Genomic DNA, 14,116 nt, shown 5'->3' on the forward strand with positions numbered 1-14,116 from the left:
CGAACTCTTTAGGTAACACAATCTTTACTATACACAGTTTTCTATTTCGTGAATTTTACGTACCAATATTCGCACGATGACGAATATCTCTTTGGGAATAGGAAATTTTATTTTTATTTTTATTTTTTCACTGTCCATGTGATGTCATCCCCCCAAAGATTTTTCAACAAAAACTACAAATAGAAGGGATTAGTAGCCCTAAGAAACACAGAATAGAAAAGAGGTAGTAACACCTTAGAGAGAGAAGTGAATGACTAAAGGTAATGACTAAAGGAAAGCCTTAAAAAGTCTCTATGCTTATTGCTAAGAAGTTTGTTTGCAAGTGTGTGATTATATATTCCTTTTTATCAAGATGCAATTTATGTTTCTTTTCCTCTTTCTCTTGTCTTCACAATCCTTTTACAAAGTATGAATATGCTCAAAAGATGGATCAAGATCAAGATCATTAAAAATTTTCTCCACATTGATCATGATAGATGCCACCATTAGATCATAAATATGATATGCGTGACATACCGGTAGTACTGCTAAATCCCTTTTAAATCTGGTTATCATTTTTAGTATAGCCATTTATTCTAAGAAACGAAGCTTATCTAGTTAATGTTAAATATGTATAACTAATTATAAATAATCATAAATATAAATAAGAATAAATCAACAAATTCTTAACATGTCATATTAAAAATCATGAAGATATTGATGCAAAGATGAAAAAAGAAAAATTTACATGCGAAGATGAAATTAATACTTTCTAATTAAATTAGCTGACATATTTTTATATCGAAATTCCGCCAACGAATTTCTAGATTCAGATTTACTTGCAATTAAGAAAGGTTGGTCTATGGTTGATCGGCGGCCCACCTCCGTCATCCTCACAAATTTTCATTTATTTATTACCTCTTTTATCCTATTCCTGAGAAGGAAGATGAGATCAGATTGGGTCGGTGACCGGGTCTCCGCTTCTTCTGCCATCGGCACCTTCCCCTGACAACCTCTCTGTTATCCGCTCTTGAAATTATCATCACTGTCGAGAAACGATAATAACAATCATGTCTCTTTCCTCCCGCTGATTGGTATCCAGGTCTTCTCCCTTCCTTTTTTGACCTTTCTTTCTCTAACAGCGGTGGGGGGTCTTCCGTGACGTTTACTTCCACCTCCTCGGCTTTATGATCTCAAGTAATCGTGTTCTGTCATACAACATAAAAGACTTTTTTTGGTCTCTCTTGCACGCGATCGGCGTTCTCTGTTACAACTTCTTTCCGTTCTATCAATCGGTAGGAGCTCCATCCTTGAAGAAGGTAGAGGAAGACCCATACTTTGGAAAAAGAACGATGGACATCACGAACGAGGCAACGGTGGAGGCTTTCTCGATCGGCCCGTCAACGATCGTGGGACGAACGATCGCCCTCCGCATCCTGCTCTACGGCTCCCTCCACCACTTCCGTCGGCGGTTCGTAGCCCTCCTGCGCGCCGCCGTCCGCCGGCTCCGCGACGACGGGCTGCTGCCGCTGGCCGCCTGGCTCCACCCCCGCAACGCCCAGGGCATCCTGGCTGTGGTCACCCTCGTCGCCTTCGCCCTGCGTCGATTCACCAACGTGCGGTCCCGGGCGGAGTCGGCTTACCGCCGCAAGTTCTGGCGCAACATGATGCGCAGCGCCCTCACTTACGAGGAGTGGTCGCACGCCGCCAAGATGCTCGACAAGGAGATGATGCCCAAAATGAACGAAGGCGACCTCTACGACGAGGAGCTCGTCAGGAACAAACTTCAGGAGCTGCGCCACCGCCGCCAAGAGGGTTCCCTCCGGGACATCGTCTTCTGCATGCGCGCAGACCTGCTCAGGAATCTGGGGAACATGTGCAACCCGGAGCTACACAAGGGTAGGCTTCAGGTATCGTATCCATCTTCCTCCCGTAACTTGTTTCTCCTTCCACCGCCTCCCTGTTTCGATTTGTCCCAATCTAATCATTTGTTGCATTTCTACGACTAAAATTTTCGATTTGCACTCTTCTGTTCTTCATACGACATTAAAAAAAAAAATGCAAAACCATTTTAAATTAAAGCATCAACTTTTATTTTGACATTCCCAGCTAATTCTTATCACCGTATTATTTCGGCCATGATCCTGAAACACTTCAACATTTTAATGCAAAACCCTAGATCCTTCTATTTCTTTCTAACCTTGTTCATATGTCTGACCAATGTTATATATGATTTCTGAAACTTACTAGATTTCTAATTGATAATGCACCCTAAATTACTTACCCATATAACTAATTCCTTTTGTTCATGAGTTGTACTTGCTAATGACCTAAACAAGTGAAAACTCTCTCCAACGAAACTTCTTAGCTTAATGCTGTGTCTACCAATCCACCACACTTTTTGCCTATTGGTTTGAAATTCTCTAGCCTTATGAATATGTTTGAAAAGAGTACCACTTTGATAAAATTAGGGAATATTTTTGGTCACTTGAACTATATATATATATACCTGTCTCTTCTAAACCTTCAAAATTCCCTTCTATGCTCATGGAGTTCAATGGGGTAAGAATCCATTAGGTTAATTCAAGTTGGAGTAAAGGTAACTTTGAAATGTTGAAAATTGCTTGTCTGCCAACTTTTCTCTACTGTTGGAGTAAGTTAGTGATGTGTACTTCCTTGCATGGATAGTAGGAAATTTTCTCCCTTGCAATTGCATTTTCATTTTACATCTCTACACTAGCCACCATCCTAAGTTTCTGACTGACCACTCCAATTACCATTCCAAGTTTGTCAAATGAAGCCTAAAGAAGATCAGACTCAATTCAACACCCATTCATGGGTAGTATTCTTGCCCATGGGGGATTAACCACCTGTGGCAAGAGAATCAAGGTCCTTTCTAGATTAGGAACATAAATTTATTTTCACCGTTAGATTTATTGATTATATCGAAAGGTGCTTTATAATTTAATTAGTGTCAAAAAGGCCAATGTGAGTTTAGTATTGTTTAAGATAGTTATTGTTCCTACTTAGACTTGTATTTAAAGTTCAAAATGTTGGTTTATAGGGATTTTTTGGTGATACGAGATAAACTTACCTTTTGACAAATCCTGTAAGCATGTAATATTTACACTGTTCCCACATTGCTTAGAAACAAGAAAAGAGGCAATAACAAGAAGCTACAGATAATGGCCATTGTAAGTGCATGAGGCATCCTTTTGTTTCTCTTCTCTTATCTCTTCCTTCTCTGACCTTACTCTTTTTTCCTTCTTTTATAATCTCTTTTGGTGGTATCATTCTTCCAATGAAGAAAGAAGGTATGTATGCTAAATAGGTGATGTAAGACAAATTTGTGAGCATAAAGAAATTCAATGAATATCTCGTACTTCTACATGTCTCACATTTGGATGATGAATTCATGCAGACCAAGAAAATAAATGCATCACTTACACATAATGTGAATTCTTCACTCATTAGTTGATTTCTTATTCAATTATGATATCTTTTTCTTATATATCTTAAGTACAAGAAAAAAGAAAATGAGGAAAGAGTACAATTACATTGAGTCAAATAAATAATTCGCTTTTAGCTTCTTTGAAGAAAATTAGTTTTAATATATGATTTAGATGGTGATATTTCTTTTTTGATTATATTCTTGATTGATAATCTTCCTTGTACAAGTGAAATCTTTAATCAATATTCATGATATTCAATCTTAATGAAGTTATAATTTTCTTTATTTTTTCATATTTTCTTTCTTTTTTTTTCACCTTTTGTAATATAGGAGACTGAACTAGAAATATTATATATTTATCACATGACAACCTAACATATGCATGATACGCCTTAAACTAATCAAATTTATTCAATAAGAGAAACTAAAATGGTCTTACATTAATAGGGGACACTGAATCATACCGGGATAAAAAGGAATGAAATTTGAAAGACCGATAGTTGTATTTGTTGGAAATACTTTTGGAAAAGAGATAAATGGATTCACCAAGTTTAAAATTAAAAAAAGATACAGAAACTCTCCACCCTAAGGATAATTAAACAAGGATACATAACATAAAAAAAAAAACTCATCATTCAAGAAAATATCCAAGAGATATAGAGACTAAACCCATCACTCTATGGTAAACCGAAGACATACAAAGTTAAAAGAAAGAACTCAAAGAATTTCTGCAAATACAATTAAATTCTGAACTGTTTATAACTCTAAAACATTAAAATAAATACTAGTGCATGAAACAACCCTCCATGCATAGGGAACTATGAAATTTATTGCTTTGCAGTTGATATTTAAGTATTTTAATACATTCCTTAGTCATGAAGATAAGTTGAAACAGCTAAAAAGTTAAGAGTTTGAGCTTTTTCAACTTATAAAGGCATGCCCCTTAACTCTTTAGAAATCAATTCGGGCTATTAAATCAAGTTGAGCCATTTGTAGGTTTGAAAAATGAGCTTGCAACTCATTTGGCTTATGGGCTATCACATTTGAGAGGTTTGGATTAAAGGTTCTAGGACAAGTATTGTGGGTTATAAAGAATACCATAGGATCAGCAAGATTTACACGAGTTAATTGTAGTAAATTATACACTCCTGTGTCAATCTCCCATAGTTGAAAAAGACTTGTCCTCAAGTCCTAATTTGTTTCATCAACATGATAAGGACTTAAATTAGCCACATTGAATGTTGGGGACACTTCATAATCTCCTAGTAGCTCGATCTCATAAGCATTTTTGTCAATTCTGTTTAGCACATTGAATGGACTATCAACCTTTGGTTTCAATTTCCTAAATTTTCCTGATGGAAACCTCTCCTTCCTTAGATGAATCCGGACCAAATCACCCTCATTAAATTCCACATGTTTTTTGTGTTTATTGGCAGCTCACATGTACCTCTCATTTTGCTTTTCAATGGTTGCTTTAACACTCTCATGCAACTTCTTTATCTGTTTAACTCTCTCATCAGCAGCTCCACTAAATTGTTTAATTGTAGAATAAGGAACTAAGTCCAAAGGACTAGTAGAATTAGCACCATAAATAACCTCAAAAGAACTCTTACCAATGCTATGATGCATGGAACGGTTGTAGACAAACACAATTTATAAAAGAATGAGATTGCATTGCTTGAGGTTCTTGCTAATATAGCTTCTAAGCAAGTTTCCCAAACTTTTGTTTGTTACCTCCATTTGCCCATCGGTTTATGGATGATGAGAGCTACTGAAATTTAAAGATGTACCTAGTTTTCTTCATAAAATTTTCTAAAAATGACTGAGAAATTTTGAATCTTGATCAGACACCATAGTTCTTGGAATGCTATGCAATTGCACAATCTCCTTGAAGTACAAATCAGCAATATGAGATGGATCATTTGATTTATTGCTGGGAACAAAGTGAGACATCTTTGAGAATCTGTCAATAATAACCATGATAGAATCCTTGTTTTTTTGAGTTCTTGGCAGTTCTAAAATGAAGTCAAGACACATCCTTCCATAGAGCACTAGGCACTAATAATGGAGTGTACAAACCAGAATTTTGGTTTCTTGTTTTTGCCAAATGACACACTCGGCATTGCTTCACAAGTCTCTCTACATCTCTAAACATCTTAAGCCAACAGAAATGTGATTGAACAAGAGCTAGAGTTTTGTCCCTACTAAAATGTCATCTCAAAACACCACCATGAGCATCATCCAGAATTACTTGTCTCAAAGAACAAGAGGGAACACACAAGGTATTAGCTCGAAAAAGAAAACCATTAAGGATAGAAAATTGCTGAAAAGAACCTGATTTGTAATTTTGCTATATTGAGTTGAAATCCACATCATTCTTGCAGAGATATTTGAATGTCTCAAATTCAACCACTTTGACTTCCATGGTTGACAATAAAGAATGCTTTCTACTCAATGCATCAGGAATTACGTTTTGAACATCAGATTTGTGCTTGATAGTAAAATTATAAGATTGCAAGAACTCTACCCAAGCTGCATTCCTCTTGTTTAGCTTGTGCTAGAGATTAATGAACTTCAATGCCTCATTATCAGAATATAGGACAAATTACTTAGCAAAAAGATATTGACTCCAATGAGATAAGGCTTTATAAATGGCATAGAACTCCTTATCATGGGTAAAATATCTCCTTCTTGTATCATTCAACTTCTTACTAAAAAAGGCAATGAGCTTTCCATCTTAACTCAAAGCATCACTAATATGCACATTAGAGGCATCACATTCAACCTCAAACACCTTGTCAAAATTAGGCTGAACTAAGATAGGATCTTCGGTCACCTTTCTTTTTAATAGCTCAAAAGCAACATCAGCCTCATTAGTCCACTTGAATGTATTACCTTTTAGGCATTCGGTGATTGGAGTAACAATAGAATTGAAACCCTTGATGAATCTTCTGTAAAAGGAAGTTAAGCTATGGAAACTCCTCACATCATGCAACGAAGCAAGTGTTGACCATTTAAGAATAGCCTCTACCTTACTTTGATCCGTCATGATTCTATTTTTTGAAACAACATACCTCCAAACACACCACACTAGTAGTAAAGAAGTTACACTTTTTTAGATTAACATAAAGCTTTTGTTGCCTCAACATAAGAAAGATCTCTTTAATATGATTCATATGCTCCTCCAAACTCTTGTTGTATACCAATATGCCATCAAAGTAAACCACAACAGAAGACCCAATGCATGGCTTAAGTATGTGATTTATAAATTTCATGAAAGTGCTAGGAGCATTAGTTAGCCCAAATAGCATGACGAACCATTCATACAAGCTATCTCTAGTTTTAAATGTTGTTTTCCACTCATCTCCAAGTCTCATTCTAATTTGGTGATAGCCACTTAAATCAATTTTAGAGAAAATAGAAGCACCACATAATTAATCAAGTAAATCATCTAACATTGGAATGGGAAAACGATAATCAATTATGATTTTTTTGATGGCACGACTGTCCACACACATTCTCGAAGAACCATCCTTCTTAGGCACTAACAAGGTTGAAACCGCATAAGGACTCACGCTCTCCCGAATCAACCCCTTTTTCATAAACTCATTCACTTGCCCTTGAAGTTCTTCATGTTCCTTGAGGTTCATTTTGTAGGTTGCTTTATTAGGTAGCATAGCCCTTGGAGTAAGATCTATGTGATGTTGGATGTCTCTCAAAGGTGGAAGACCATGTGGAATCTCCTTCGATATAATATCTTGAAACTCCTCCAGGATTGGTTTCATGATTGTTGGTGGCTTCTTGTGTTGTTCATTCTCTTCTACTATTACTAGAGTCAAAACATCACCACCCATTTCTAGTACACCCTTGCATTCACTAGAGGTCATAAGAGCACTAACTTCTTTCTTTGGGGGACTAGTTTCAGAAGGTAGTAATGGAGCCAGCGATTTCAATAGGCCCTCGGGTGCTCGGGCGAGGTGAGGCGAGGCCCGAGTGCCTCGCTTCATGTCCAGGCGACGCCCTTCAAAGAGGTGTTGCTGCTTGGGCGCTCGCCCGAAGCGCTCTCGGGTGAGCGCCTAGGTTAAACTAGGCAACCTCGGTGCTTTAGTTGGTTCAATCGAACCAACTAAAGCATCGATATCAGCTCCCAGCATCCCTCTTGCAACTTCCCCAACCCTAACCCTGCTCGTGATTCTGCCGCCGACATTTCCTCTCCGTTGTCACTGCCTCTCTCTGCAGTCGTTGCCTCTCTCCGCTATCGTTGCTCTCCGCTACCACTGCCACTGTCGCTGCTCGCCGCTGTTGTCGCTGCTCGTCGCTCTCGCTCCCGCTGCCGTTGCTCACTACTACTGTTGTCGCTGCTCTCAGTCAACAACATCGGTCTTACTCTTACGTTGCGCTCTTGCTACTGCTGCCGCTGCTTGCTGCTACCGCTAGCGCTGTTGCTACCATTATTGCTGCTCACCGTTGCTGTCGCTGCTTGCCATTGTCGTTGCTCCCGCTACCGTTACTGTCTTACTCTTACTCACTCTTCTCACATTGACTCGATAGTATACTATTAACAGTATATTAACAATATATTGTTAATTGTATACTAGTAATAGTATTTTTTATTTATTAGATTAATAATATATTATTATGATTTTAATACTACTAATTTTTATTTATTTGAAATTATTGTTATTGTTTTGAATTTTGAGAATTTTTCTTTATATGATATTGTGATTTTGCAAGATTTTCATAATTTAATATTATATTTTTATATAAATAATTATATTTATTAATTATATTATATATTTTTATATTTTAGCGTCTCGCTTCGCTCGAGTGAGCGCCTAACGCTTTTTAAATCACTGAATGGAGCTAAAACAATCTTCTTTTCATTCATCTTAAAAGATAAGTATGTTTGTAGCCATCATACAACACCTTCCTATGATAATGCCAAGATCTATCCAATAGTAAATGACAAGCATCTATAGGAGCAGCATCACACCATACTTCATCTTTATAATGTTTGCCAATAGAAAACAAAACTAAACATCTTTTAGTTATCTTGATGTCATTCCCCTTTTGCATCCAACATACTTGGTAAGGATGTGGATAAGGGATTATATCTAACTTTAGCTTTTGTACCATCTCCAAAGATATCACATTCTCAAAGCTGCCATTATCAATGATCACCAAGCACACCTTGCTATGAGAAGTGCATTTGGTGTGCTATGAGAAGTGCATTTGGTGTGAAACACGTTCTTTCTCACCCAACTTTCATCCTCAGCCACATAGGAAACATTTAAGCTACGTTGTAACACAATAGACAAACCATGATCAGCATAAATAACCTCTTCCTCATCATCATCGTATTCTGGTTCGTCGTTGGCTTCATCTCCTTCTCCATTACTATATTTTTCAACCAAAATAACAATCCTTCTATTTGGATAATCTGAAGCAATATGCCTAAAACCATGACATTTGAGGCATTTTCGGCTACTTGGTGTAGAAGAATTAGGTGTTTGTTTGTTGTTAACAAATCTTTCACCCATGTCTTGCACCTTTGACACCACCTTGCTTTAGAGAGTAGCTTGGAATTTCCTCCTCTCGTATAACCTTCTTTTGACCCGTACCGAGAATTCTTTTCAAACTTCTGTTTCTTCTCAACTTTTAAAGCCAATTTGCTCACATCATTCAAGGACCAATATGGCTGGAGTTGAACCACTTTAGCAATCTCATATTTTAGACCTTCTAAGTATCTTATTATGGTTTGCTCCTTTGGCTCCATAAGCTCTGCTTTTAACATGAGATTATCGAACTCTACTGTGTACTCCTCGACACTAAGATCTTTTTGCTTGAAATCATGGATTTGGAGAAAGATCTCTTGCCTATAGTTGTTAGACAAGTATTTCCTCTTCAATTCCCTTCTTATTTTCTCCCATGTCACGATCTTACTCTTCCCCTTACATTCTCTTTGCTTCTTCAGGTTTTCTCACCAAAAAGATGCATTCCTTCTGAGTTTGAGTGCCACAAGCATTCCTTCTGTTCTCTATACCTTGCTCGATATCTTCCCAGCTCCCTTGGGTGAGGAGATATATCATCATCAGAACCAAACTCTTGGGCATCATTTTCATGCTGGTTGTTTCTTCTCCGAAGTTCTTCAAAGGTTTCATTCCTTTCTTATAGACAACGTAGCAATCTTTGTAGCTGCAACCTCAAGGACTCAACGTCGTCTTCATGGCCACTACCTTCACCAACTACATCTTTTCCATTCCGTCTTACTATGATCTCTAGCCTTTAACTTTGATACCAAACTGATATCGGGATAAAGAGAAATGGAATTTGAAAGGTTGATAGTTGTATTTGTTGGAAATACTTCTGGAAAGGAGATAAATGGATTCACTGAGTTTAAAATCACAAAGGGATACAAAAACTCACCACCCTAAGGATAATTAAACAAGGATACAGAACTTAAAAAAAAACTCACTACTCAAAAAATATCCAAGAGATATATAGACTAAACCCATAATTCTATGGTAAATCAAAGAGATATAGAGTTAAAGGAAAGAACTCAAAGAGTTTTGCAAATAGAATCAGATTCTGATATGTTTCTAACTCTAAAACACTAAAATAAATACTAGTACAAGAAACAACCCTCTATGTATAGGAGATATCTAAGCTCTTTAATGCATTCCTTGGTCATGAAGATAAGTTGAATTAACTCTCCCTTTGTATTTGCCCATCAGATCATCTATTAATGAAACAGTTGGAAAGTTAAGAGTTTGAGTTTTTCAACTTATAAAAGCATGCCGTTTAACTCTTTAGCAATCAATTCGGGCTATTCAAACAAGTTAGGCCATCTGTAGGTTTGGAAAATGAGCTTACAACTCATTTGGCTTATGAGCTGTCACATTTGAAAGATCTGGATTAAAAGCTATGGGACAAGCATTGTGGGCTGTAAAGAATACTATAAAATCAGCAAGATTTACATGAGCTGTTTATAGTAAATTAAGCACTCCAGTGTCACTGAATCCTATCAATTTGGTATCAAAATTAATTATCATATGATATATCTCATTGCTTTGGCCACTATATGTAATTTTCATGCAAATTCACTATGACATAACTTCTTCGTGAATCCCTCATCTACCTTGATGAGCATCAACCTCAAACTCTTTATTGTATTACTAAACAGTGATATCCTATACAAAAATTTGTGACAAGTTAGGAGGGCACTAGCCCCAGTACAACTTGCCCCCTCAGCTATGTGACTCCATCAATGATAAGTATTTTTAACTGTCATGAAAGTGACAACCATGTCAAATGATAGCCATGTAACAAAATCATCCTGTATATTCCAAGTTATATCTATCAAGTGAAACATGAAACATCCCTATCTCTATCTGGAGCTACAGTTTGGTCAAATAGATTTCTATTTTCAATAATTGGAGTAAGTAATTCAAATTCAATATTTTCACAGATGTCATTGTTGCACCACCAAACTTCTTTAAAGAAAAATGTCATATTTAGGGGAAAAACATGCAGGTATGGCATATATATCAAGGTGACGGTTTGGTTGTTAGAGCCAGAAAAATGGAAAGAAAAAGCTTTCTCTTCTGTCTTGGAGCATTTTATCTTGCTTATGGCTTCTTCACATGGCTTGTTTTTCTTGTTTCCTATACTATCTAGCTCTAGTATTACTTCGTTGAATTTGGAAAGTTAAATTTACGTCCAAATTAATTGCAATACAGGTGCCAAAACTCATAAAGGAATACATTGATGAGGTGTCAACTCAATTGAAAATGGTTTGCAACTCAGATTCTGATGAGTTGCTTTTGGAAGAGAAGCTTGCATTTATGCACGAGACAAGACATGCTTTTGGTAGGACAGCATTGCTCCTGAGTGGAGGTGCTTCACTGGGTGCTTTCCATGTAGGTGTAGTAAAGACACTAGTGGAACATAAGCTACTGCCTCGAATAATAGCAGGGTCTAGTGTGGGTTCCATTATGTGTGCTATTGTAGCAACAAGGTCCTGGCCTGAGCTTGAAAGCTTCTTTGAAGATTCTTGGCACTCATTGCAGTTTTTTGACCAGTTGGGTGGGATATTTACTGTGGTTAAAAGGGTCATGACACATGGTGCAGTTCATGAGATTAGGCAATTGCAAAGGCTTTTGAGGCATCTTACAAGCAATTTGACATTTCAAGAAGCTTATGACATGACTGGCCGTGTTCTTGGTATCACAGTTTGCTCACCTAGAAAGCATGAGCCACCACGATGTCTTAATTACTTGACATCTCCTCATGTTGTCATATGGAGTGCTGTAACTGCTTCTTGTGCATTTCCTGGCCTATTTGAGGCTCAGGAGCTAATGGCAAAAGATAGATCTGGAGAAATTGTTCCTTATCATGCACCCTTCTCACTGAGCCCTGAGGACACACCTGGAACTTCAGCTCGTCGTTGGAGAGATGGAAGCTTGGAGAGTGATTTGCCTATGATTCAGTTGAAGGAATTGTTCAATGTCAATCATTTTATTGTCAGTCAAGCCAATCCTCATATAGCCCCATTGTTGAGATTAAAGGAAATTATCAGAGCTTATGGAGGGAACTTTGCTGCAAAGGTATCTAAGCTATAAATCTTCATCATTGTTTATGCTTGTGTTTTTGTTCCTATAAATCTTCGTCATTTTATATGCTTTTGTTTTTGTTCCTATAGATCTTCATCGTTATTTATGCTGTTGTTTTTGTTCTTTCCCCTATCTTTTCTTTTAGATCTCAAACATGATTACTTAATATCATACTGAACTCACTGCATCATGTCCATATTAGTTTCAAATTATAGCTGTAAGGAGACTAAAATGTCATCAAACAAGCAACAGATGGAAGATAATCATGCATATCATATTAGCTATAGCAGTCTTCCTTGCTTTATATACAATCTCATTAATTGTACTCTCTGTAGCTTGCTCATCTTGCGGAAATGGAGGTCAAGCATCGATGCAATCAAATTCTTGAACTCGGTTTTCCATTGGGTGGCATAGCCAAATTGTTTGCTCAAGATTGGGAGGGTGATGTCACTGTGGTTATGCCAGCTACCCTTGCTCAGGTAGCTTTACTATCTGTTTGTTTTATTTTTTGAATTATCATATTCTGTTGTAACTCTAGTTTTCAGGCTGCTAAGGTTGATAGTGGTTCATTTTTTATTTCAGTATTCAAAAATTATACAGAACCCTTCTTATGTGGAGCTCCAAAAGGCTGCTAACCAAGGCAGAAGATGCACATGGGAGAAGTTCTCTGCTATCAAGGCAAACTGTGCTATTGAACTTGCACTAGATGAGTGTGTTGCTCTTCTGAACCATATGCGCAGGCTCAAGAGAAGTGCCGATAGAGCTGCTGCTTCCCATGGTCACACAAACTTCATGCGACTCAGTGCTTCGAGGAGAATTCCTTCATGGAATTGCATTGCAAGGGAAAACTCATCAGGTTCTCTCGAAGAAGACATACTCGTGGATGCTGCTGCTTCAATCCACCAGGGAACTGCTCCTGTCTGGCAGTTGAACAGAAATAACCGTACTCAACAAAGCATTCATGATGGAAGTGATAGTGAATCAGAAAGTGTAGACCTAAATTCTTGGACAAGAAGTGGTGGCCCTTTGATGAGGACAGCCTCAGCTAATAAATTTATTAACTTTGTCCAGAATCTTGAGATTGAGTCAGAATTCAACAGATCTTGGTCAAGGGAAGAAGAGATCAATGCTTTAGTAGCACACTCAAATCCTATGGTGAGTCCAACAACTGGTAGGGATCCTTATAATAACAACTCCAGAGTAGCAACCCCTGACAGAAACTCGGAGAATACAGATCCTGAAAATAGCAATAGGGTTCCAGTTGCTGCTTCCACCAGCATTATGGTTTCTGAAGGAGACCTTTTGCAACCCGAAAAGATTCAAAATGGGATTGTGTTTAATATTGTAAAGAAGGAAACACTGCTTGTACATAGGGGCAGCGACTCTGAACAGCAGCAAGACTCTTCTAGAGAAGCAGACGTGGAGAATCTACAAATGGATATTTGTGATGTCAGTACAGCTTCTGAATATGTTGAGGATGATGCTGAACCCACATTGATTTGTGATTATAAGTGAGCTTTTCAGAGTGATGATAGTGCTTTGGATCAAGCTGTCTGTAATAGATGAGAGCTGCAGCCATGTCTAACACAAGATATGTTGATTAATGTTTTTTTAATGGTTATTGATATATATTTGGGCTACGCTGCTGCCCCTTAACACTTTTCAAGTCCACTGTTTTCTGATGGTTCATCACAACTCCTGCTCTAGTTTCATTCACATGTTTTCCACAGTTTCTTGTACATGGAAATTTGACATATTTTTGACTTAAAAAGTGGCCAGGAAACCTTCGGACATATTGGGATCAACTTTTATGCCGAGTTCTAACTTGTTTACATGTGACCTCTGTGTCGTTAAACTTTGATCTTGTATGATTTATCTGTGAAGTAATCCATATACACTGGCTGCCATTCATATGAGAGGTCATATCGGATTGATGAATCATTTTGTGGATGAAATAATCATATGAAGAGTCGGGTAAAGAATTAATATCACACCCCCAAGATAACAAACATCCTAAGGTGTGAGCCTATCTTAAATACTATCTTAAACAGAATATAATTTTTCAATTGTTCAC

The 14,116-nt window shown here is 37.4% G+C and overlaps 1 protein-coding gene across 3 annotated transcripts; it reads left to right on the forward strand.

Moving 5' to 3' along the window:
- Positions 1-936: 936 nt before the first annotated feature.
- Positions 937-13,708, forward strand: LOC135583577 (triacylglycerol lipase SDP1-like). 3 transcript variants are annotated; one of them, XM_065099419.1, is made up of 5 exons: positions 937-1,176; positions 1,279-1,889; positions 11,170-12,036; positions 12,378-12,521; positions 12,625-13,708. In XM_065099419.1, exons 1-5 carry the CDS (start codon positions 1,167-1,169, stop codon positions 13,555-13,557), a joined length of 2,565 nt encoding a protein of 854 aa, XP_064955491.1. In that variant the 5' UTR covers positions 937-1,166; the 3' UTR covers positions 13,558-13,708. The 3 variants fall into 3 exon arrangements, with proteins under 3 accessions (XP_064955491.1, XP_064955492.1, XP_064955489.1); XM_065099420.1 differs by having other exon boundaries at positions 937-1,081; XM_065099417.1 differs by having other exon boundaries at positions 1,097-1,889.
- Positions 13,709-14,116: the final 408 nt, after the last annotated feature.

Source organism: Musa acuminata, chromosome BXJ2-3 (assembly GCF_036884655.1).
Source record: "Musa acuminata AAA Group cultivar baxijiao chromosome BXJ2-3, Cavendish_Baxijiao_AAA, whole genome shotgun sequence".
Lineage (NCBI taxonomy): Eukaryota > Viridiplantae > Streptophyta > Magnoliopsida > Zingiberales > Musaceae > Musa > Musa acuminata.

Bases quoted from the DNA above. Each gene is read 5' to 3' on its own strand.
- LOC135583577 (XM_065099417.1), top strand. From the start codon at position 1,167: ATGATCTCAAGTAATCGTGTTCTGTCATACAACATAAAAGACTTTTTT. The intron at 1,890-11,169 runs GTATCGTATCCA...ATTGCAATACAG, and splicing joins TACACAAGGGTAGGCTTCAG to GTGCCAAAACTCATAAAGGA. The intron at 12,037-12,377 runs GTATCTAAGCTA...TACTCTCTGTAG, and splicing joins GAGGGAACTTTGCTGCAAAG to CTTGCTCATCTTGCGGAAAT.